The sequence below is a fragment of the Corvus hawaiiensis genome, chromosome 21, assembly GCF_020740725.1.
Source record: "Corvus hawaiiensis isolate bCorHaw1 chromosome 21, bCorHaw1.pri.cur, whole genome shotgun sequence".
Lineage (NCBI taxonomy): Eukaryota > Metazoa > Chordata > Aves > Passeriformes > Corvidae > Corvus > Corvus hawaiiensis.
The window spans coordinates 6,033,565-6,058,811 of NC_063233.1; the positions used below are offsets into that span (position 1 = coordinate 6,033,565).

Consider the following 25,247-nt stretch of genomic DNA (forward strand, 5'->3'; position numbering starts at 1 on the left):
GAGGTGGGACTATATGACCCACTGTGGTCCCTTCCAACCTGAACCATTCTGTGATTCTGTGACACCACACAGCCCTCCTCAGAAGGGCTGTCACTGGGCCACTGTGGGGTCTGGGGCCAGGTGGGGCCGGGTTCAGCATGGTGGTTCCCTCTGTCAGCCCTTCCCATGCTCTGCTTCCCTGGGGGGCTCCTTTAAAGGACACCCACAGGACAGGGGGTCCCCTTGAGGAACGGGATAAAAGTTTATTGGATGTAAGAACCAAACCCATGAGATATGTACATGTATTTACATGACAAAATGAATAAGCCTAATTATTTACAACAAGGACCATCCTTCACAAGTCTGTACATCAAGAAGTAATCGTGATATTTACACACGAGATCCAGAAGCTGTGGGCAAGACGGAGATGGAAAAAAACAAAACCAAAGGGTTGAGGTGAGGGGCACCATGTAGTCATGGACCTTGGCAGGGCTGGGTGGTGGAGGCCGGTGCTGGCCTGCTCAGACACTGGCCCCACCCTTCAGGGTAGCGATGTGGACCCCTGGCTTGTGTCCTGAAGAGGTGGGTGGTAGATTTGAGGTGGCTGCTTTTCCTCCTCTTTGTCTCAAAATTGCTGACCTGCACCTCAGTGCCTTTCTGGGCCATCTCTCCTCCTCCTGGTGCTGGGTGCCCGGTCCCTTCCCTTGCCCCACAGCCACTGGTGGGACATGGGCTGGGAGCTGGGGGTCTCCGAGGTTCCGGGGGGTTACAGCTCGCTGAAGCGCACTGCTGGCTCCAGCTTGTGAGACAGGGCAGTGAGGACCTTGTCGAACTTCTCGTAGCGCTCAGCCTGGCTGCTCTCAGCCCCACGGCTGCCCCAGAGCAGTCGCAGCTGGAACTCGGTGCTGAAGATTTCCAGCAGCTCCGCTCTGCCCTGGAAACCTGCAAGAGGGAAAGTCAGTTCCCTAGGATGGGATCCCCTGCACCTGTGGGATGCTCCATCCTGATGCTGGAGCTGCACACTGGGAATGTGGCAGAGGGAAAGGGCTTTGCTGTCCCCACTGCTTACCCTGCAGCTTCACCTCAGCATTGGTGTGGTAGAGCCCACCATGGTGGGCCACCATCCGTGCTGCCTCCAGGTGGGCCATGACCACCTCCACGCCATTGTCGGTGGCCTCCCAGGACTCGGGGCTTTCCGTGAGAGCCTCATCCCGCTCCAGGAGAGTCACAAGAGGTATGATGTGGGGAAAGGTGGTGTTGGTCAGTGGTGGCCCTTCTGGGGAGAGAGGCACTCTTAGGACCCCGCATGGCCCCGTGACACTGTGTCCCCCTCCCCATCTCCCTGTGGAGTGCTCATGTGGCCAAACACTGCCATGAAGCCAGGCTGCCACCATGCTCCCAGGAGAGGCTTAAAGGCTCAGCTGGACACAGCAGCTGCTGTGTCTATTCGATCGCTGTGCCTGGGGCCATCGCCTCGTTTAACACCAGCTCCTCCCAGCCAGGGTTTCTGGCTGTGCTGGGAAGGGAAAGCTGATGGCCCTGCTCAGGCTGCATTTCCCCGGGCTGCAATGAGGAGCAGGTTTGCAGACCACAGGGCACCGGGCACTAGAGACACGTGGCTTTTCATCTTTCCAGCTGGCCGTCCTGTCCCTTGGTTTGGCACTCACCGCCATGCAAGCATGAGGGTTTGGCTCAGCTGCTGGTTTTATTTAGTTATGAAAGGCTTCCTCAGGAAGGAAGGGGCAAACAAGGCCAGACGGGCTCTGCCGAGTGCTGGGGCGGTTCAGCAGCCAGAGGGGAAGTGTCTGGCACTAGCTGGGAGAGGGTCAGAGCTCTCAAAGAGTGACGCCATGCCCAGACAAAAGTGGGAAGGAGAAAGCAAGTGAGATAAGGGCAGCTGCTTCTGTTACCTTTCCCTTCATTCAGGCTCTTCAGGAAAGGCTTAAGCTTCTTCTCATAGAGGATCGCACCCTCCGTGTGCCGCTGCCGCAGCACCATCCAGGTCTGCTCCAGCCGGGCGATCTGAAAGGAGATGGGGCAGGTAGAAGGTGCTGGGGGCAGCACAGCTTCCAGGCACCAAGGAGAACAGCCTGACCCTGGAGCTACAGTCCCCAGCCTTGCACACAACAGTGCCTGCTGCTCCCAAAAACAGCCTCCTCCACCAGTGCTCATGGCCAGAGACGGCACATCCCTGGCACTGAAGCTAGGCTTAGGATTTCTCCCCCTGCCTGTGCCCCAGGACAGCAACTTCCCTGCGTTGCAGCAGCCTTGAAGATGAGATGCAGGGAGGGGGCAGCCGTTCCACCTCCTTTGTCCAGGCAGGAAGCAAGACTTCCCAGCTGGGCTCAATTTAAAATTGAATTTTAATCTCTTTTCATCTTCCAAAGGGAGCAGTGTGGCCCGGAGACGCTGCTGCCACAGCCTTGAGACTGATTGGTATTGTACCGGAGGGCAGATTCATTTCCTCCCAGGAACACAGCCCAGCACAAAACAAAAAGCCCAACCACCGAAAAACAATTGGATCCTGGCAGGATTAGGCTGCCTGCTCTGTGGAGGGGATGGCTCTTCTCCTTCCCTGCTTGCATCCCAGCAGATGTGGCCCCATTCCTCATACCCTGGGCATTTTCCCCTTTCACCCATCCCAGTGACTGTTGGAGCCTGCAGGACACAGGGAGAGGGATGCACTTTGAGCAAGAGGCTGAGCCCAGGCCATGAGGACGAAAGGAGCGTCCCCCTACCTGTGTCATTTCCAGGGCACTCATCACAGCTGCAAAACTGAACATATTCCCCATGGTGCTCTTCAGCTCGGCAGCCAGCTGGATGGTTTTGTGGAGCAGGGCCGCCCGCTCCTCCGTGCTGCCTGTGCAGCCCAGGATGTCCACGGCAATCATGATGGACATAGTGTGAAATCTGCCAAGGAGTGAGACACAGAGCAGGGTCAGCATGGGGAAGGAGGGTGCTCTGGGGACTTAGACAGGACTCCTCCTCTCCCTTCCCCCATGCCAGGCTGGGAACACCCAGGGGAGCTGGACCAGGCCACGCAGGGCAGGCTGTGGGCTCATTTTGGCCATGCTGTGCCGTACCGTTCCAGCAGGTCCAGGCGGAGCTGGTGGCCGTGGGGAAGGGTGAGCAGCTCCATACCGGAGCTCACCCCCATGAGCTGCTGCATCTCCACCGTCACACCCAATATCCGGGCGACCTGGGAAGGAAGGTGAAAGCTGATTAGACCTTTGTTAATGGAGGAGAGGCTGAAGTGTCCTTGGGCAGCCTCTTGCCCCAGCCCAGCCTCTGCCTGCCCTGGCTGATACAGCATGGCAGAGCCCAGTAGGGGGGCTCCAATGCTCAGGGGTTGCCTGATGCACTGATCCCTGCCAACCCAGACTGGAGGGCAGCAGTGCCCATCCCTCCCTCCTGGCCCTGGCCATACCAGGCAGTCCACTTTGGTAATGTGTTTGGCCAGTGTCTTCACGTCCACCTCTGCCAGCAGCTCTTTGACTTTCTTTAGCACAGTCATCTCCAGAGGTTTGTTATCCAGGGGGATGAGCAGGGACTGGAAGGCAGCAGGGTTGAAGGAGGAGGTTGTTTCCATGGTAGGGGGCACAAAACCCATGAAGTCCAGCTCTGCTTTCAGCCTCTGCCCTGCCTCTGCTTCCCCAGAGCTGTTCTCCACAGTCCCTCTCTGTCCTTCCTCCACCTTTAGCCTCTCCACGTAGCTCTTTGTTGGTAGCTGCTTGGTGTCGTGGGCTGGCCGGTCCCTGCTGATGGGCGAGGTGGGGTGCAGCTGGCAGTAGTGCCCCGTGTCTGGGTCGCTGTAGCTGTTCACGGAGGGAGACGGGGAGGCGCGGGCGTACCCATGGCAGGGAGTCGAATGGGAGCTGTGGGCAGGGTCTGGCAGAGGTTTGCTGTTGTTCCCATGGCACAGCTGGGGTTCACTAGACCTTCTTATGACCGGAGAGGCTGGGGTGATTCCAGATGCTTGGCAGGCATGTGGCTTTAGCCGTGTGACTGTAGGGAACAGAGGAGTCACTTATCAAAGCCCGGAGATGCACACACACATAGGGACCATAGATGCAGCAGGCCAGGGACACGGGGCTCAGGAAAACCCCACTGCAAAAACAGAATAACCTGGTCCCAGGACAGCTGCACAATGATGCAATTGAAGACTGGCTGAGGTCCTGTCCCTAAGGTCCCCCTCCTCAGGTCCCTGCATCACAACAGTGCCAAGTCCAGGCTGATCCACAGCCCCACTGTCTCCAGAGGGATGGAGAGGGGCAATGCATACCTGTGCTGTAGGCAGGTGATGCTGGGTTTTCAGAGATGGGGGACATCGGGGAGTGCAGGTCTTGGATCTGGTCCACGCTGACAGCACAGTTGCGAATGATGTCTCTGTGGTGGGGCAGGGACACGCTGGGGAGGGGGCAGAGGGTGCAGGTTAGTCCCTTAAAGCATGGCCTGGGCAAGCACAGAGGGACTGGGATGAGGGTTTGCTGCCCCAACACCTCCCTTGGATCATCACCGCCTTCCACAACTACCCATAACAAGCTCAGCTGGAGCAGTGAGCGGGCAGTCCTTGCAGCAGCTGGGAGCAGAAGGGGTCACTACCCACTGACCCCCATAAATCAGAGACAGACCTGCATGCAGGGACCTTGGTCCTACAGAGGAGAGCAGAGCAATGCAACAGTATGCAACAGTATGGTCCACTCCAGGGTGCTGTGGGGAAGTGAATCTGTCAAAGAAGTCATGGATGGTAGTTTTCTAGGGTTGTGCTGTGAAGTGGTATCTAATACTGTGTGTATTACTCTAACTGGGAGCTCTGTTGGGCTGGTTAGGTGAACTGTTGCTCTGACTCAAAGCTTAGTAGAGCTGGAAAGTGCCTGGAAACGGGACTTGGGAAGTTGCATAACAAGCAAGGCAGTCTTGGGCTGGTGGGGCAGCAGTGGTGGCCTGATGAAAACACTGTGTGTCAATGGTGCTGCAAAAGATGCTGAGTGTGGGGAGGGTTGCAAGGAGTTATGGCAGGTAATTCACTGCCCTCCCTGCTGTGACTGAGGGCTGGGCTGCTGTGATGTGGTTGGTCTTGAGCACTGTGCCTCAGCAGTGGGAGGAGGATGGGACAGCAGTGGCAGTGATAAGGGATTTGGGGAAAATGTGAGTGATGAGGAAAGACTGATGGATCTGCGCTCTTCTTCTGGAAACACATATGCTCTTCTGGAAGTCTGAGTGTTTCCCTTTTCCCAGCCATAACAGTTGGTTGCCTGTTTTCTGCTGGTGCATTCTCACCCTGTCCTTGGGCTCAGGTCAGGGTGGTGAGAAAGCAGCTTGGCTTAACAACAGGCTGTGTCCTGCTGGAGGCAGGAGTAGATGGGTCTGCCCTTGGCTGCTGCATGTGAGGATATGTGTGTGGCCCTGCCTTCCCTGCAGGGCTCTGGGCAGTCTGGGACTGCCAAAAGTAAGCCATACAAAGGAAGTCTCCTCCTCCACCTCTGGAGAAGCCCAGCTGGCCAAGGAAAATGTGAACAGCTCAGCTTTGTGAAGGCTGTGATCCAGGGTCTGTGCAGACTCCATCAGCACAGCCCCATCAGTCTCCTGCCCACCAGGCTTTCAGCTCTACTTGGTAACTCCTTGAAAATGCTGAATGGAAAGGGCTCTGAAACTAAAAGGGCCATTCAAAACCAAAACCAAACAACAAATGCTGTCTTGGTGTCTGGGACTGACTCTCCTCTTACGTTTGCCTGGGAAAGCTCAGCTCCATGGCTCTAACAAGCCCTGACATGCTGGTAATCCTGGACTGGGTGATTGTAAAACACTCTCTGGCTTCTGGCCTGCAATGCTAAAGTCATGTCTGCTCACTGGGCGTCTGCTGTGGTAGCTCAACATGGCTGGCAGCCAGCCTGGGAGAAAACCCCAGTTCCAGCTGAGTACTGGTTCTTCCCATGCCTCTGCTGGTCTCTTTCTTCCATCCCTGATCCCAAACCTCTGCACCCAGAGAGCGGTGACTGAGCATGCCCTGCCTCCTTCCTGAGGCTGATCCTCTGCTCAGCTGAGCTGGGATGAGACTGCATGCTCACCTGGTTGGGCACCCCTCAGCCCTGGTGATCTTGTCTGCAGTCAGACCGTCTGTCATGGTGATGCTCCTTCTCTTGATGTGCCCTCCTTTCTGGGTGGAGGGGCTGTGGGGTCCCCCGTGCTTCCCGTTGGCCAGCCCGTAGCTGGCTTCCAGGTACCGCAGGGGGAAGGTGCGGTTGATGGGGCAGTAGATGATGGCCCCGCTCTGCTCCGAGATGGCCTTGCGGTTGCCCACGTAGAAACGGACAAGGGCAGGCACGTTATCAAAGCTCTCTTGCTCAAAGAGGTACTGGACATGGGTATGGCCATCGCTGGACTTGACTGTCACCTTGTTGATCTTGAAGTGCAGCGGCTCGTTGCGCCAGCGGCACGTCAGCACGTAGTCGCCCAGGCTGGTGAGCGAGTCACGGATGAGGAAGTCGCCATTCCTCTGCACAAGGCTCTCAGACACCTGTCAGGGGGATAGGGCACAGCTCAGCCACAGCCACACTGGATGGGCCACGGGGCATGAGTGGATGCTCTGCTGGGGTGTTATTTGGGGCACTGGTTTTTCCCCTCACCCCTGGCCCTGAGCCATAGGAGGGCATTTGCTGTGGCAAAATCAGGCAGCTCAGAGTTAATGAAGCTCTTGACCAGAGGTTTCCCAGAGGAAAAGGCTGGTGGTTCCGTGTGGCCTCAGAGTGCTCTCCCACAACATTCCAAGTAAAGGGTGCCCGGAGCCACCCGCCTTCCCCATCTCACCTCCCGGGGGATGCGGCCGTGGTACCAGGCATGGCTGCGCAGGTCGGTGCTGCTCAGCTTCAGCTCCTCTTCCAGCTCCTTGTGAAGCTTTTCTGGTGATGAGTCGAGGATGTACTTCTCCTTGGAGAACTGTACAGGAGAAGAGAGAGTGTCAGACAGTGCAGCAGTGCAGGGACTGGGGAGGGAAGGGCTGGCAGGATCCCCATGTGGGGACTGTGGCACCTGCCAGGAGCATAACTGTCCCCAAAGGCCAGGTAACTCAGCTGTGCATGAGGATTACTGCTTGTGGCAAAGGATGTAGTAATGTGCCTGTTGATGGCCAGGTCCTGTCACCAGGAGCACTTGGATGGTCTCCTGGTGGCATGTCCCTATTGTGCCTGGCCACCTGCACCTGGTGTGCTGCCTCTCTGCCCCAACTAAGAGCTGAGTGTGGCTGGGCAGGAGAAAACCTGCCCCAGCTCCCCCTTAAACATCTCTGGGGCTGAACTGCCATGGGAAGCACTCTTTCAGGAGGAAACCTGCGTTATTCCTCCTTTAAACATCTACCACAGTTCCCCCTTCAAAGGGTTAACTCATTGCTTAGCCTGATGGCAGCATAAATAATAATGACAAATGTAAAGGGAACCTTCTGCATTGAAATTAGCTTTCAGAAATTAGCTTTCACCAGCACTGGTGCACCTGAGCCTGGAGGATGCAATTTGCCCCCTCCCTTCCCCTGGAGAGATAAGGGGTGATGGCATCATGTCTCTGTTGGCTGGAGCCTGCCTGCCTCCCTCCCTGCATGCCACTGGGCCAGTGTTCCCAGCTGCCGGCATAGTGAAGCCAGTGGATGTTTGGGGAGCTGAGCACAGGTTTGGGGTTCCTGTGTGCTTCACCTGAGGCTGGTTCTCCTGGTTGACACAGTGGCTTTAGGATGCTCCTGCTGTGGTACCAACACAGCTGCGTGGTGGAGCAGGGCCTGGGAGCCAAGACTCCTGGGTTCCCTCCATATCCCAGATGTGTGCTGTCCTGAGAGGGGGATGCGTGCCTGCCATGGACTAAGAAGCTTGGATGGGGCTACTGGGGTGTCCTGTTCCTCTGCTCCCGTGAGCGAGGGGGGCTGGGTGGCCCGGCTCGCCTCCGGTGGCAGTGCCAGTGTGAGGAGGCAGCAAGGGCTGACCCAGCTCCTTGGTGCCTGTCGGGGCAGGATTCTGGTGATGTCTCGCAGGACAGGCATGGGCTTGAAGCCCTGCTGACACTGCTCTGGCACTGCCAGAGGAGCAGGCTGGCACTCGTGGCTGGCCTTATGTGGCGGCTGGTTCCCTAGAGCACAGGGGGCTGCAGCCCCATGCCAACACATCAGGGCCTTGCCTTGGAGCTGAACTCTTTGCCCGGTGCCTCATCCTCTGTGTCCCATATCAATTCCCTCTGCTTCTCTATTGGTTGTGAGCAAGGGAAAGTGTAGAGCACTGTGCTGCTCTCCTGCCTTGTACCCATTGCTCTTGTGGCGTTCCTGGGACCCCACAAAGTCCCTCAGCAGGACCCTGACCCCAGGTCTCTCCTTCCCTGGAGATGTTCCATCCCTCTTGGTAGCTGCATTCATCTGCCAAACCAGGCAGAGATCCTGTGCTGGGGATCCTGCTCCAGCCTGGGGAGATGGCAGGAGGCAGTAGCAAAGGGCCTGTGCACTGGGACTGTGCTCTCCAGGGCTTGCCCTCACCAGCCTGGACCTGCCCTTATTCCTCCCTTCCTAACTCCTGTCAAGGCGAAGGTGCTGGGAGAGTGGAAGCAGCCTATGAAAACAGTGTGGATTGAACTCTGACTTGCTCATCCAACCATGTTTATTCCCCTTATGAGAGGGTCCCTTTGACTGGAGCTACAGGGATGTGTTGATTGCCCCCCCCGACCAAGGGCTGCAGGGAGCTGAGCTCTGCTGTTGCTCTGGGCCCTCCTGGAGACGAAGCCACCCGGTGCTGCTGAGCCCGATTAAAAATAAATGGTAGCTGGCGGATGCTGCAGGGGTCCGGCTGCCTCCTGGGGGGCCCAGGCCGAGCAGATGCTGTTTCCATGGCGATAAATCCATTGCCACAGCGCAGACCTGGCTTGGCCCAGGGATGGTGGGGGACCCTTGACTGCAGCACCCTGTGACACGGTTCCCCCCCAAACTCTGCTGTCTGTGCAGGCGAAAGTCATCAGAGCTGAGCTGGGAGCAGTTTGGATGACAGCTCTCCCCCCACCACCCCTAGAGCAGGGATTAGTGCCTGTTCTGCTCAGCACTGTACATCTGGGTTTTCCTCCAAATCCTCCCCATGCAAATGTGCAGGATAACAAAAACACAAGCCCAGCTGAGCAGTGCCTGGTGTCTCCGAGCCCAGATTTGGGCAGCAGCTGACTGGCATCCATGCCAGGAGCCATGAGCAAAGCTAGCAGGAGAGAACAGGAGGTTTGGGAGAGGCAAGGAAAGTTTTGCATCTTGCAGATAGGGGAGGGAGCCCAGTTGTGAGTGGAGGGTGTCAGAAGCCACCTTCTCCAACCATATGGAGGGCACTGTCCCTTTGGCTCCTTGGCGTGGCAGTGAGATCCCATCTGATTTGCAAGACCACCAAGAAGGCACTGCTTGGAGTGATTGTGAAGCTATAATGGCTGGGGAGGCAGCATGAGACTGACCATGGGGAGCCCTTTTCCTTGGTGTGATGTGACTGAGACTGGTCCTTGTTGTGAGTCTCTCATGCTATTCCAACCTGCTGCCAAAATCAGCTGTCTGCTCCCCCTTCTGTGTGGGAACTGGGCTCCCCACAAGCCCTTGGTGCAAAAGACCCCTGTGCTGTGGAGGGATGTGCTTCCTCCTGAGCCCTTCAGCAGCACTCGAGTTTCCTCCGCTCCGTTGGGAGCGTGTCTCAGAGGAGCTGGGCTTGCCAGCTGGCCAGGTGCCGAGGCACTGGCAAGGCCTGGCATGGCACGGCCTGGCGAAGCAGCGTGGGCCAGCCGGGCGCTGTCAGGAGTGTGTAAGCGGATGTTTGAGAGCTGCGCTGAAAAGGCACCACTTGGCACTCCTGGCCATGCCAAGGAAATGTCTAAAGTTGCACGGCCCCATGTGAGGTCTTGCATACCAGTGGGTTGGGTGTGGGGAAAAGCCTGGACTCCTATTAGCATCTGTCTGGAGTGCATGGTGCTGGGCTCCTGCATGAAGGACCCAAGGCCTCTTCCAGCTGAGCAGGAAGAAATGGGGATCAGAGTGGTTCTCCAAACCAGCCGCACGAGACAAACCAGCTTAGAAGCTGCCAGAGATGATGCCAAGCTTTGCTTGAGGAATCCCAACCAGCAGCCAAGCTGGCTTGGCTGGAGAAAGGAGAGTGCCCCGATGGGCTGTTTCACAGTCCTGGGGCTGGGGAATCCTCTGGAGCAGCTATGCAATGGGGCAGCTGCCATGAGAAGGCAGTTCCTGAGGCTCTCCATCCCTGCCTGCTTCCCTGACTCTCTATGCTGCTTTCTTGATGGAGGAAGCGCTTCCCAGCTGAGTGGCAAGGACTGGAACTGGTAGTGGAAGGGCAAGAGCTGCAGGGATGGAGGGTGCCGATGCCTGTGGTATGTGTAAAACAGCGGCTGCCGCTCTGCCTGCTCTAAGGAGAGCTTCAAAGGCTGGCATTTGGCTTTCTCTCCTTGCAGAGGTAATCTTATGAAACTGGAGTGATTTCCATTCTGCTTTCCTGCTCTTCCCTCCCAACCTGGAGGAGTTGCAGATGAGGATGAAGTCAGCTTGGAGAGCAAGGTGTACTCACACCCCACCCTGTTGATAACATCTGACTAACCCCAAGGCACCAAGCACATCTGTTCTCCCTCCTGCTCATGCTGCCTACTCTGTGCTGGGACCCTCTCTAGGGAAATCCAAGCCTCTTCTGGAGTTCTCCACCCCTGCTCTGGCTGCTGGAGCAGCTCTGGGGCCTGGGAAGCAGAACTGTGAGGAAATGGAGTAACAAGCCATTGGGAACAGGTGTCTGGGGAAAGCCACAGACTTGCATGAGGGGTCTTCTCTGCTTCCTCCACACTTGGCAATGGGCTACTTCAGCGATGTATTTTGGAGCAAACATCCTTGCTGAGCATCATGGCAAACCCAAGAACCGTTCTGCCTGCCTGATGCAGGACTGCTGCACTCACCAGTCCAGGTACCATGCAAAAATGGTTACTCCACCCTGCACGACCACAAGAAAATCCCAGCACAAACAACCCCCAGGTTGTTATGGGCTTGGTCTCCGTCTGCATGTTCTGCTGAGAACCAGCCTGTCCTGCTGATCTTGATACTCACATGGAAAAGAAATCACTTGTTTCTCTGTCCTCTCTTGCAATGACTCTAGGAACCTAAACAGCCTCTGAGAGGCATCAAGCCTATCTGCCCACCCCATAGGTGACTGAAGGCATCTCTTGGTTATGTCACATCTCCATTAGTTCCCACTGAAGGCAGATCTCGGCTCAAGTTCTTTGTTCTGGAGTTCAAAGCCCTTCCTAGGACTAGTCCTGGCTACCCTCATGGTCTCCTCTCCCCTTGGCCATGCTCCTTTGTGGCAGCTCTGGAGCAATTCTGTCTCACTGGCAGGGGTGGGGTACAGCTAGCCAGGAACATCTGGGTGCTCTAAGATGGGACAAGCACCCCAGGTTGTGTGGCAGGGTGGCGGAGTATGCTGCTACCGCTGCCCTGGGGGAGCAGGTCTCCAATGCAGTGATGGTGTGTGTGTATACACACATTTCCATCTATCTATATATTACTTATCTCACTCCAAGACGGCAGCAGCGGCTGCTGCTGCATCCCTTTTCGGAGCTGCTATTGGCCAGAAATGATGTCAGTGCTTCCCAGGCTGGGTGCACCGCCATTGGCGGTGAGCAGGGATGCGGCTGTCAGCTGGAAGCGCTCCAGTCATTCATGGGGACTTCAGTGTGTGTTTGCTGGGCACGCTTGGACACAAATAGATGGTGAAAGATCTGGCAGAGCCAGGTGAGCACTTAGGGCTTCACTTTTAACTCTTTCTGGAGTCAAGATGGAGTGCCCTTCATCCCCTCTCACATCCCTGCACAAGAGCCAGATGCTCACCTGTCTCTCCCTTGTTCTGGCAGCAGCTGGCTGAAAGCACCTGCTCACCCCCTGCAATGTGCAGCCCAAGGGCATGTCCCCGTGTTGCTCAGTGGCCTTTGGACAACTGGAAAAAGCTCTGCTGCTTTTCCCTCTTCACCCCCACTAGCAATCAAAATCCCTGGCTTTGCGCTGAGATCAGCCGCAATCATGACAAGACTTGAAATGCTGCTTCTGGGCTCCGTCTTATCCAGAATAATCTCTAAAGCTCGGCACCTACCTCGCTCAGCAGGAGTACTGAATCAGACTGTCAGCTCTCTTGGCTGCCTTCTAACTTGCAGTATACTACAGCTCGTGCTTCAGACCAGAGCTTGGCTCCTGCAGTCCTAAACACCTTTGCTCTCTCAGTAAAGGAGGGAACCAATTCCCCCCATGGCCCTTGTGCGAATGCTAGAGTCCAAAAATAGGACACCTAGACTCATGTCTGGACAGTGGCAGTGCTGGAAGCACCACAGGACAGGTGACAGATGGATCCCAGCTTTCTCCCACCAGTCAGACCTGTGCAGTGCAGCACAGAGATGGAGACCCGGGCCAAGAAGCTGCATGTTCATCTGGGCTCGATCTCCCTCCTGTGCTCAGTGATGCTCCGGGCACATGCTGCCTTTTGGGGGATTCTAAATACTCCCCTTCATGAGGTCTGCTGCAGGTGAGGACTCCCTGCAGAGACTTTTCTACCTGTCAAAGCGCTGGTCCGGGGGATGTGGTGGCTTTGGCTGCGTCGCCCTGGCTGCGGAGGGGCCGAGCTCTGCCCCCCGACCCTCTGCTCGGCTCACCCCGCGCTCGCTGCCGCCTCGTTGAGCGCAGCCGGCGCGCTGCCCGCACCGGCTCCGTGTGAGCGGGGGGTACCGCAGGGCTCCCCGCATCGGAGCAGACCCCGGCGGATGAACGGCCGGGGATCCCCCGTACGCTTCCCCTCCCGCTGCCCCCGCCGCCTTCCCCACGCGTGCGGCTGCCCGGCGGCACCACGGGGGCTCCGCGCCGAGCGGTGCGGTCCCACCGCCGCCCCCGCTCACCTGCACCTGCATGAAGGAGCCGCGGTAGAAGCAGCAGGCGGCCGCGGACAAGGCGCTCCACAGGCTGCACCGCTCCGTCATGGCGCGGCGCGCCCGGCGGGGGCTGCCCCGGCCCGGGCTGCACCGCCGCTGCCTCCGCCGCCGCCGGGCTTCAATTTCAGCCGCTTCCCCGATTACCTCATCCCTTGTCGGCGGCGAGGGGCGGGCACGGTGCGGCAGCTCCGCCCCGACCCGCCCCGAGGGACCGCCCCGGCTCCGGGGATCCGAGGAAGCGGCACCTCGGGGGGAAGCGGTACCCGGGCTGTCTGCGCCCTGCGCGGGGGAACTGGGAACCAGCTCCTCCAAGGGGAACCTGCGCTCGCATGCCACAAAGGGAACCAGCATCCCTGAGGGGATCGGGCACTCCGGCTGCCTGTGCTCTGAGAGGAACTGGAAACCAGCTCCTCCGAGAGGAACCGGCACTCCTATGTCGCAAAGGGAGCAGGCATCCCTGAGGGGATCAGGCACCCCTAAAGGGAACCGGCAATCCCATGTTGCAAAGGGAAGCAGCATCTCTCAGGGCATCAGGCACCCCGGCTGCCTGTGTCTTGAAGAGAACCGGCACCTCTGAGGCTATCGGGCATCCCTGAAGGGAACCAGCACCCCGGCTGCCTGTGCCGAGTGGGACTGGTTCCTCCGAGGTGACTCAGCTCCTCAGAGGGGAACAGACACCCCTGAGGGAAACCAGCACCCCTGGCTGCCGGTGCTCTGAGAGAAACCGGCTCCTCTGAGGGGATCAGACACCCTGAGGGAAACCAGGACCCTTTTTCTCTCCATCCCAAATCTGCCTGCTCTCCCCAGTGATGCCCATGGGTCAGGGACAGCCTTGTCCCCTCTTGCCCATCCTGTCTTCTTTCACCCCCACATGATGATACCTTTCTGAGGGATACACCAGTGCCCACCTCACATGGCAGGGAGCCGGCTGCCTGTTTCCTGTGTAGGCTGTCTCTGACTTGTGTTTAATTAAGGCTCTGCTTCGGTTTAATTAAGGCCACAGTATCACATATGGGATGTGCAAGGCAGCACTGATGACTCAAAGCATTGCTCCAGCCTTGACTCTTAAATAAATCCCCCAAACCCCTGCCTGAACCCACTGCTGGCAGCTGCTCTGTGCCGGGGACAGGCAGAGGCTCCCCCAGCCCTGGCAGTGACAGGGACCTGCTCTTTGCTGTTCTCCCTCCACATCTGTCCTGCACTGCACGGCCTGGATTTGGCTGTGCTTCGGGAACTGGGGGCTTCACCCTCCCATCTGCAAAGCGTGTTCTGGCCCAAGGACCCCCACGCCTCCCGGGCGACACTGTGACCTCGGAGAGGTATTCCTGCTGCCACCAACCACAGAACTCGCAGCCTTCCTGCTAATTAATTCAAACGAGCCCCTCACATTCCCAGGCAAGGAGACAGCATCCGAGCCTGATGAGATACAGGTCCCTGCTTGAGCAAGCAGCTCTTCTGCGCAGAACAAAGAGCTCAGAGGCGCTGGCTGGGCTCTCACTCTGCCCCTGGTTTTGCAGGGGAGAGAGGAGACAGGAGAGCAGCACAGCTGAACAGCAGGACAGGCCCGAGGTGTGGGAGAACTGGTGGCAGCACGCAGCCTACGGGCAGGGAACATGGGGCAGCAGGTGCTCACGGGTTCCATGGGTGCCTGCAGCCCCACCAGCATGGGCAGGGAGCATGGACTCTCCTCCTCTCCTCCTGCCTGGGGCTGAGGGACAGAGCAGATGGCACTGTGCAGGGACATGCTGCTCCAAAAAGATGCAATGGTGAATCATGCTCCTGCTGGGGCTTCTCTCCTGTGATGGGCTCCATGGTTTCCTATTGAGGCTTTCACCAATGAGTGAGCAGGAGCCTCATGGGGTGCTGCAGGGTGAAGTCTTCCAGCTGTGCCTGTGCTGCCCCTCCTCACAGGGAAGCTGAAAATCCCTGACTGAGCTCTCATGAGGATGTGTGACAGCTCTCCAGATAGGTAACGTCTTTCTGCAGCTCCTTCACCTGCACAAAGGCCAAAGCTGGGCTGGCTGGGATGTTGAAATAGAGAGCTGGGCATGCATTTCCCCGGGCAGCTTGGAAACACCAGCCCTTAGGCTATTATTAAAGCACATTAATTACCAAGTGCTTATTGATCCTGGCTTTCCAACCCTCTCTAGCTCCCGGTTGCACCTCTAATCAGGCCAGACCTGGTGATAGGAGCACCAGTCCTGGCCATTTTGCAGCTGAAGCTCAAGGGCTGATGTTTGGCAGATCCTTGGTGCACACCTGGACGCAAACCTGCCTATCAGCCTTTGCTCATGAGGGCTTTGCAACACATCCTCTCCCTCTTCCTGACTCTCTCATTCACCAGCTCTTTTCTTCCTGCCTTTCCTTGGCTCACCCCTCACCAGTGTTTCCCCTCTGCTTGTTTCCCTCTCAGCTATACGGACCAGTGGCAGATCCCAGCCCCATCCTCCCTTGCTCCACAGACAGGCACAGCAGCCTCTTTCCCACCCTGAATCCCACAGGACCTGGGGCTGAACACCCTGCAGCTGCACGGGCTGCCAGCCAGTCACAGTGCCTGCAATCAGCTGGAGTGTCCCTGTCATCCCGGTCACTCACACTCCAGATAATTACTTATTTGACTAAAATAGCTGCTGTCACTGCAGCCATCAGTTGCTTCCCTGGCCAAAGGGAAGTGGTGTATAAACCACAGCCCATGGGCTGTTTCTGGACACGACGGGGATGGATGAGAAATAACAGCCAGATAGCTTAGGTCCGGGATCTGACTGGATGGTAGGGAATTCTCCTGGCTCACCAAAAAGTACTTGATCCCAAAGGCAGAGCCATACCCATTGCTCCCCACCTGTATTGTTTTAGTCTATTAAATCATGACCCATAAAATGTGCCCATCTCTGGGTGCACACACTGACAGTGCCAGGGAAAACACCCCAAACTATTCTGTTCCTCCCCTCACCCCTCCTTGCCCCCACAGGACTTGCCTGTGCGAGCAGGAGTTTTTCTGCACATCTTGAGGTCCCCATACCAGGGCCCTTCTCTGCAGAGGCCAGTGTATTGGGGATGGTATTCCCCCATTTGCAGGGGAAAATGAACTACATCACATACAGACCCAATACACCCAGTCAGAGCTTTGTTGTCCTGGCACAAGTCCCACTTCCAGCCCTGTGAGCTCCCATTCTGCCAGTCCCACATGGCTTAAGGGCACAGAGAGGAGAACATCCCACCCAGGGAATCGCTCTGTTACACGTCAAAAACTCATCTGGCCGCAGTGCCCAGAGGCTGCCAGTTGCCAGATTCGGTGTGTGGGGTCCTCATCAGCCCCAGGGATGGATGTGCAGGGAGGTGACCCCTGTTAGAAGCAGCAGATGAGCTCAGGGTCCAGCCAGCTCTCTCCCAAGCTTGCCAGTTGATGCTGCCACAGAGGGTTCCCACATTTCCACATCTGGCTACAGCCACCACCAGGAGCCCCAAGTCCAAAAGACGAAGGTGCAGGGCTCTGTGCTAATTAGACCACCCAAGCTGGGCACCTCAGGTCACTTCTCAATGACCACATCTGCCCAGTGGCAGACTAGATTAGATCCCCACTGGGCAACTGGACTCAGGAAGCTTCAACCCTCCTTAAACAAACACCCCAAATGCCATGGCATGGCAGTGACCACCCTGTCACTTCAGTTGGTTTCAGTGCTCTGTGCCCAAACCTCACAGCATCCCTGTCTGGTGCCCCATTGTGCCAGCAGCCTCCTGCAAAAGGGCTGCTCTCCTCCAGAGCCAGGCGCCTCACTAATGAATTTCTGGCCAGACATGAAGAGTCCTCAGGAATGTTAATAGTTTGCTGGAGGATAAGCAAGAGATTTGGAGAGATTTACACCAACTTTCATGTGACAGCCACGAAAGTGGCTCAAACCCTTCCGTTTCTTTACGTGGGGGCGGAGGGAGGAGGCTGCGTCTGTGGGTGTTCACAAGTATCTGGGAACATGAAATGCAAGCAGCTCCTGTGGGAACAGCATTGGGGGCACCACATAGGGTTTGTGTCTCCTCTGTCTTCCCTGGCCTTGCCAGAAATATCTTCCAGGGCCAAAGAGAGAGCCCAGAGGAGAGGAGGGGTGCAGAACTGAGCACCCTGCTGGTGTAAGACCTGGACAGTTCCAGGGCCACCATCCTCTCTCCACCCCTGGCACCCAGCGGGGACAGGCTGTGATCATGCTCCGTGTCTTACCTTCACGTATTCACTGCCAGACTCCAGGCCATCGTGGTGGCTAAAAGGAAGAGGAACAATAAAAATACATAAGTAAAGGGCAGTAAGTTGTGACATTCAGGTCAAAGGCAGTGGTGGAACAACTGGGGGAGTTGGGGTCTGTGCCTCTTGTCTTGCTACGGTGCCAAGAGCATGGCCATGGTTTTGGGAGAGGTTCCCAGGGCCCCAGCAGTGTTCCTGCCTGCTCTGTGCCCATTCTCAGCACAGGGCTTATCCTCCCTAATACGATCAGGGGAGAATGAGGCCTTTTTAGAGGAACTCTCCCCAAATCGGCTTGGGACCTTGTGAGCTGAACCAGGGAGACCCAGCAGCCAGGCCAGGGTCCCCGCAGGTCACAGTGCTGGGGGATACATGCCAAGGTGGGGGGCCCTGTGTCCTGTTCCCTGGCAGAGTTGCATTCCCAGTAGGCAGCTGTTGGGACATGCCACCCAGACAAGCATTTCTGACTTTGTCTATGGCTTTGTGCGACCCTACAGAATTCAAACTCCCACCAAAGCTAGGCCTGAACTGTAATGTCCTGACTGGGACTGCTTTTCATGCTCTTATAGGTCCAGGTATATGTCTGTATGGAGGCATCCCAGGGGAACAACAGAGAGTTCAAAAGGAAAGAGGCTGGAACAGCCTGAGCTGGTATGTGCTACCTTGAGGTCTCACCTTTCAGAATAAAATACAAAAATCTAGATGTCCTTAACCAGAATCCAGAACCCATTGCCTCCCCAGTGCCAAGCTTCAGTATGGACATCCCGCTGTTTGCCAAGGTCTCTTGCCTGAGCACAAGGCAGCAGCAGGGGCCTGGGGATGGCAGGCTGCCACACCAGGACAGGCAGCTGCAACTAAGGAATAGCCAAATCCAAGGGCATCATAGACCTGGGATGTCCCTTCCCTGCCAGGAGCCACCTCGTCAGACACACACTGGGAGCTGCTGAGGGTCCTGCACACAACCTCCCCCTGGGACCCGCACTGGTAGCAACTCTGGGGAGCCAAATTCCATCTCTGTGGGCTCTCTCCAGGTTGAGGGTGGTGCCTGGTGGCCTCCCCAAAGGGCAACAGGGATAGCAGAGGCAACCCCTGCCAGACATTTTTCCACTGGACATCCCCTATGGCATTACAGTGGGTTGTGACAGGGTCTATATGAGCTCCTCGTAGTGTCCAGCCCTCCAGAATACAATTCCCACTTCTGGAACCCTCAGAAGTCTTTAAAAAATGTGTGGATGTGGCATTTAAGGACACGGTTTAGTGGTGAACATAGCAGGGCCAGGTTGACATTTGGACTCAATCTTAGTGGTATTTTCCAACCTTAGTGATTCTGTGATTCTCCAAGCCCACGCTGCAGAAACCGCATCCCCTGGTGTCCAGCTTGGGAGGGGAAGAAGGAGCTGGAAATCAAACCCATACTTTTTTGGAGGTGAAGAAAATAGTGGAGCATTTGGGAGCAGGGATGGATGCAGACTCCCCTGGGCAGCTGTGGGCTGCCTGCCCGCCCGGGCACTGCCTCCCCAGCCTGTTTGCCCTTCACACGCCGCAGAGCTGCCTGGTGCTGCGAGAGCCGTGAGAAAAACCGGCAGGAGGATGGGGGGCCTCTGGGCAGGAAGTCGGGAGCATGGGAGCAGCTGGGAGACGCTGCGAGGGCCCGGACAGGAGAGGCCCCTGTGCCGGGGAAGGGCAGCAGCTGGGACCGCAGCCCCCCTGGTTCTGCACATTCCTGGAGGAAACGGCATTTTTGGGGGCAGACGAGCGCCTGGGAGAAATTCCAGGGCTGCCTTTCGAGTGCAGCCATGGCTGAGCTGCTGGGACCCGGAGCTACAGCAATGAGAGGGGGGGGTTGGTGGGGTGGCTGTTCCCTTTGGGCTTGGGAAGGAATCACCGTGACTTGCAAATGTGCCAAGCTCCAGGCTGGCTGCTGGGAACAGTCCAGGAGGATCCTGTGGGTCCAGCCCTGGTTTGAAGCCCAGGGTCTGCCTGCCTTGGAACACTGGTGCAGGCTGTACCCCAGGGGAACCAAATTTGGGCACCTTATGCCTCAGTTTCCCCCTCTGTAGAGCTGCATTGAGGGAGGTTTTGGCTGGCAGTGCTGCCAGAGGGGTCTGCAGGGAGTGTCAGGCAGTGCCTGCGGGAAGCAGTGTTTCCCGTGCCTCACACACGGCTGGGCGCACAGGGAAACCGAGTCATGTCCGCCCTGTGACCTGCCAGCGGTCATCTCCCGTTAGTCAGCATGTCTCTGCTGGAGTCACAGCCACCGCCTTGCTCTGAGCAGCTCCACAGGCTGGGTGCCACTCCCTGTCCCACAGCAGCACAACTTCCCCCCTCACAGGCCTGATTCTGGGAAAGCCCTCCTGTGTATGAGCATCCTCAGCCCATCCTGTCTTGGGGACTGTCTTTAGCAGGAACACTCCAGGGGGGCAGGTGAAAACGTGTCCCAGGGCCATGTTTGTTCCTCCCCAGGGAACACGCTGCTGCCATGGCCTGGCAGGAACAGACTGTCCCCATCCCCAGGGATGTGCCTGCGCAGGAGGAAGGGCTGGGGCGCAGCATTATCCCGGTCCCACTTCCTCCCACCCGTCCCACAGCAGGGCCTGGCCTTGGGATGGCTCTGGGAGACGGCTGCTCCTTGAGGCAGGGGCTGTGGCAGGGGCTCTGGGTTAGAGTGTGGAGGGGCAGAAATAACCCTGATGCCAAAACCTGCTCTGGTCACTCTTGTGCCTCAGTTTCCCTGGCAAGCAGCAAGGCTACACCCATCATCAGGAAAACCACACAGGATGCAAAAAAGCATTTGGCCCCCCATTTTTGGGACCCCAAGTCCCCACTCCCCAGATTCAAGACACCCAGGTGACCCACTCCTGTTCCACTGATGCTTGGTTCCCAGCCATGGTGGCTTGGGATCTAAGTAATTTCTGGGAGATGGAGGGTCTGGGTGAGCCCTCTGCACCCTCCTCGAGGACTCTCTGCCACTGCTGGGGCTCTGTGCTGACTGAAGGATGTGGCAGTGTCACCAGCCCCCCAAACCTCCGAGCCTCTGGTCCTCCGAGCTGGCCGCTGCCCCTGGCGTCGGGTCTGCTGTGGTTTCAGCAGCTCTTTCCTTGAGCAAACACCACCACGGGCTGGGGGCCTCGGCACCCGAGCAGCGGCTTCGGCATCTGCGTCGAAATTTTCTGCCCGCCCCAAGCGAAGCCCCTTCCCAGCCTCTTCCTCCCCATCCCCTCCGCTGTGCCGGGGTGCTAGGGGTGGCCAGGGGGCCGGAACCCCTTACCTGCCCTGTCCCAGGGTGGGAAACCTCCTGCCCAGCGCTGTCATCGGCCCTGCGGGATCCAGCAAGCGCCTCTGCTCCGGGATGGGGAGAAGTTCTCCCGCTCGCTCTCCCGCCTTGCACTGAGCGTCGGGACTTCGGGGCGCGCAAGGCGGTGGCAGACCCTCCTCCTTCCCGTCCCAGCCCTCCTCCGGCCCTCCCTTCACGGCCGGCAGGAATGTGTGGTCGGCACAGCCCGGCTCCCACCGCCGGCACGAATTTCTCCTCCTCACCCCGCTTACTGGGGCCACCCGGACCTCCCGAACGCTCAGTGTCAGGAAAAGGAGCCCCCGGCCCCGGGGCGGTGCAGGGGGAACAGGGACATCAGGGGCCACTTGAGTGCAGAGAGAGGAGAGTCAGGCCAGGGAAAGGGGGAGAAATGTTTTCGGGAGAAATTTGGAGTCGCCTTTGCCTGTGTCCCTAGTCCCACACCCTGCTGGGCTGGGGTCGTATTTGGCCCCTTATGCCCAGATGCCCAGGGGCAGGGGGCTAAAAATCCCTCTGGTTGATTCTGTGGTCACAACCCTCCAAAAAATCCACCCTGAGTCATCTCAGAGGGCTGAGCCTCAAGTTGCCCCGGAGAGGGGAGATTGTGCCTGGAGTGGGGGTGTGTGTGCCCGGAGTGCGGGTTTACTGGCAGGTGATGAAATGGGGACAGTGTCTGGTTTCAGGATTTGCCCGTGTGCCTTGGGAGAGGCAGTGCTGCTCGGGAGAGGGGGAAGGATAGAGGGGGTGGAAAAGAGGAGAGTGAGAAGCGGAGAAGGCTGTAACAGTGCTGGTGTGAGCTCTCCGCAGCAACACATCCTGGTGCTGGAACGCAGCCGCCTCAGGACAAAGAGGTGCCGGGGCAGAGCGGGGCTGCAAGATGTTTCCACCCCGTCCGGAAACAAGAGGGAACAGGAATCCCACAGGAAACCTCGTTCCCATGGAGCCGCTGACCTGACCATGCTCCAGCTGCGCTGTCCCACCGGCCAGGTGCATCCCGCTGGCACTGTGGGCACGGGGGGACATTGCAGTGACCCTGTTGTATCCCAGCCCCCTCCTCTTGCCCTGGAGGGGCAAAAAGGGGGGTCTTAGCAGAAGGCAGAGCAAACCTCAAAGGGCTATACCTGTCTGGGGAGATCTTGTCAGGATGCTCTTGTCCCTTTTCCAGGAGATCCCCATCAGTGGTCTCTGCTCCTGCTGCTGCATCAGGGTTTGTGGTTTGGCTGGGGTTTGGAGCCAGGCTGGAGCTCGGTGCCTCTGTCCTAGGGCAGGAGACATTCCCCACAGGCTCCTGGTCTGTTCCGGCCATCACTGCCTCCAGGGTGTCCCCAGGCTCAGCCTCTTCCTCCTCCTGCTCTGCTTGTCCAGCAGCTGGGGGTGAGTCTGTACCTGGGCCAGGGGTGCTGGACGTCTCAGGGCACTTGAGGCTGGGGAGCTGGGCTGTCTGGGGAGTTTTGTTGTTGGGAGTCCATTTCTCCTGGCAGTTCTGGCTACTCTTCTCTTTGCCCAGGCTCTTCCCCGCCTTGCCCAGATTCAGCCTGGGCATGGTGCCCATGTGGCTGTACATTTCCGATGATCGGGCATAGGGGCCAGGGCTCTTGGGCACGGTGTTGAGATCATCCTGGATGCTGTCAAAGGGCTCCCCCAGGAAGCCGTGGGGAGGTGGGAGATGTGGCCTGAGACTCTCGGGAGAGTTGGGGACCGCAGACATGCGCCGGAAGGTGAAGGAGCGGGGGATGCTGCTCAGGCTCCCAAAGCCCTTGAACTTGAAAAACTCTGGCAAGGAGAAAGGAGTGGTGAGTGTAGGGTTACTGCTGGCACGGTGTGATGATGGGGGGGTCCTAGAGCCCCTGGTCCTGGGTTGGGGTGGGCATGGGGCACTGTGCAGCCTGGTGTCACTCTGTTACACCCACATCTGCAGTCCCAGCTTGGCATGACATCCCCGTGGTCTGGGGTGTATGTGATGCTGCTTGAGGTGTCTCTGCTGGGAACCCAGGAACTCTGCCCTGGTCCCTCGGGGAGCAGAAGTCTCCTGTGCCCTGGCAAATCTAACGGCTGCATCTTCCCACCACAGCTGAGGGGCGAGCAGGTGAGCAGGCAACTCTAGAAATTATTTCAAATCTTTTCCTCCTGCCTGCTTTCCCCGGGGGACTCTGGGCAGGGCTGTGCCCATTCCCACAGCCTCAGGGCAGCCCTGCAGGATGCAAGAATGGGACACACAGCATCTCCCCGGGGGATGGGGGTCCTAAACACACATGACCTGCCCACATGTGCATGTCTCGCCAGCACGGTGGAGCAGGAACCAGCCACGGGCGCTGCTGCGGGCGGGAGATAACCTCCCCACTTCCTCGCCCGGCCCCTCGCCAGCTCCAGCTGCCACCTGCAAGTGCTGAGCACGAACATGCTCGCCGGAGAAATATTTGTAACTCCGGCAGGCGGCTTTGCATTTCACACCTCAGCCCCAGCTCAGCTCAGTGTGCTGCTGCTGCAGCGCAGCCTTGGATGGTGCTGGTGCCGGTGCTGGTGTCAGCACACGGGGTGAGCCAGCCTGTGGCCGCAGTGCTGTTGAGCAGGGTTTCCCTGCCTGCTCCGAGTGCTGTGGGCGGCCACCGGGGGTTTTGCAATGTTGATGCCGCCCTGGGGCTCTGCAAAGCACGGCGGATTTGCCGGGGCAGGAAGCGACACGTTGCAGAGGTGCTGAGCAGGGACCCGGGTGTCCGGGGCTGCTCGGCCCTCGGATTCCCACCTGCAGCCTCTGCGGGGCATCCCTGCAGCTGGACAGGGCGAAGGGGCTGCATCCCAAAAGCCCCTCTGCAAGGCAGAAACCTCGTGGCCTGAGTGCAGTTAGAGGCAAAACTACTTTGGCAAAACATCCTCTTGTAGTCCAAGCATCTTCTGCTACTTGCTGCTCCTGGCACTGCTGCGAGGTGGGAAAGCCAGCACTGGGCACTTTCCCCATCTCCCCACCACTCTGCCACAAAGGAAAATCCCAGCTGGGATGGGGCCGCGGGTTTGGCTAGTGGAGGGGTCCCGGGGGAGCGGAGGGACTGGCCCCCCTCTGGCGCCGGCCCCGCGGCAGGAATGCAGAGAGCACAACCCAGTGCTGGGAATGGGGTGAAGGCCTCTGCAACCTCTCCCTGGGGTTCCGGGGAAAAGCCGAGGTCTGTGAGAAAGTGCAGAGCTCGCTCCCTGTGGGTATGGAGCACTTCCTCCCAGAAGAGCCAGTGGGAATCCATTCCCAGGCTCCCACCCCGGCTCCTCTGTGTCACCCCCATCCCTGTGCTGCTGGAGCACCCTGGGTCCTAGCCACCCTCAGCCCCCAGCACCAGCTGGTACCCCAGCTGTGCACCCTGAAGGGTGTGATTTAGAGTGAAGACCCTTAAACCCTCCTGTGCATCCCTCTGGTCACATCCCAGCATCCAGCACAGGGCTGGGCTGCAGCAGACTGGTCCCAGTCCCAGCACCCAGCTCCCGAGCCAGCACCAAGCCCTGGAGATGGAAACCCCCAAAGCCCCTCACCCCAATGAGTTTCCTAACAAGAGCAGAGCCTGTCACAGCTCCAAACATCCCTGGATGGGATGACCCGGGGAGCGTGTGAGCACACACTCACACTCACACTCACACTAACTCTCACACATCCTCCTACCCACCGGGATGTCCAGGTGAGCACCCCATTGCCCACCCACCCTGTCCCGCGGCCACTTACTGAATTTCTTGAAGCCCCCTCGTTTCTGGCCCTCGGCCATGGCCGTGGTGCTTGGAGGCCGCAGGGACCAAGAGGGACAAGAATATAACTGTGAAGCCCTTCCCTGCTCGCTCCTCCCTTCCTGCCCCCCCCCGCAGTCACTCATCACTCGCTCAGCGTTTCCTCCCGTGTTGTCATCTGCTCCCGGCCCCCCTGCTGTCCCTGCCTGCCCTCACTCTGTCCCCACAGTTCCTGCAGTCCCCGTGGCTGCTTGCACCTGCCTGGCTGCTCAAGAGCCACCTCTGCACCCCGTTTTGGGCATGTCTGGCAGATGTGGACACCCAAAAACCTCTGAGTGCCAGCCCTAGAAGAGGGTGCCCGCCCTAGAAGAGGGTGCCCGCCCCGTGGAAGAAGGTGCCAGCCCTAGAGGAGTGTGACAGCCCTGTGGATGAGGTTGTCAGCTCTGTGAATGAGGCTCAGCCCTGCAGACAGGACTCTGCCATGCACATCTGGTGCTCAGCCCCTGAGGGTTGAGAGGTGGGTGGCATCACTGCCAGCATGAGCACTCCCCATCAGCTGTTCTCTTGTGCTGGGGACATTGGCGTGCTCCACAGGAGTGTCTCCATGCAGGACAAGGTGGCCTGGACCCAGCAAGGATCCGGTATCCATGTTTCCCGTTTCCAGGGAGCTGGTGGTTCCCATGACCAGGATGCTGGCAGCCACCTCTGCCACAGCTCTGTCCTTGGCTCTCTGCACTCTCCACTTTGGGGACCAGTTTCGAACAGCCCCAGATCGAGCTCTTCGTCCTGCACATGGACGGGGGAGGAACTCGGGGTCCCCTGAACCGGACCCTGAAGTCCTCCTGCCTGGCCATTGCATCCCTACGTCACAGCCGCGGCTGCAGGAGCAGAAGTGCTGCTTAACTCCTGACGTGTTTAAGCACACACGGGGCACACGGCAATGCTCTTTAGGGCCACCGGCACCGGGAAGCGCTCGGTGCTCCCGGGCCACGAGGAGGGACAGCCGGGAAGAACATGGCGGTGGCGCCGCGGACTGCAACGCCCACAAGGCCCCGCGCGGCGGCCGGCGGGTCACGTGACGGCATCGTCGGG

At 58.3% G+C, this 25,247-nt stretch overlaps 1 protein-coding gene across 4 annotated transcripts; it reads right to left on the reverse strand.

The window, feature by feature from the left end:
• Positions 1-217: 217 nt before the first annotated feature.
• On the reverse strand, positions 218-24,253 carry SH2D3C (SH2 domain containing 3C). Of its 4 annotated transcripts, none has more exons than XM_048325708.1 (12): positions 24,157-24,253; positions 21,575-22,226; positions 17,144-17,183; positions 6,787-6,915; positions 6,048-6,496; positions 4,262-4,386; positions 3,407-3,984; positions 3,063-3,178; positions 2,718-2,889; positions 1,890-2,001; positions 1,049-1,252; positions 218-921 (listed from the first exon to the last, which is right to left on the reverse strand). In XM_048325708.1, the coding sequence occupies exons 1-12, from the start codon at positions 24,194-24,196 to the stop codon at positions 746-748; spliced, it is 2,793 nt and encodes a 930-aa protein (XP_048181665.1). In that variant the 5' UTR covers positions 24,197-24,253; the 3' UTR covers positions 218-745. The 4 variants fall into 4 exon arrangements, with proteins under 4 accessions (XP_048181665.1, XP_048181664.1, XP_048181667.1 ...); XM_048325707.1 differs by having other exon boundaries at positions 1,049-1,255; positions 24,157-24,252; XM_048325710.1 differs by lacking the exons at positions 21,575-22,226; positions 24,157-24,253 and adding an exon at positions 20,430-20,820 and having other exon boundaries at positions 1,049-1,255.
• Between the last annotated feature and the right edge of the window lie 994 nt (positions 24,254-25,247).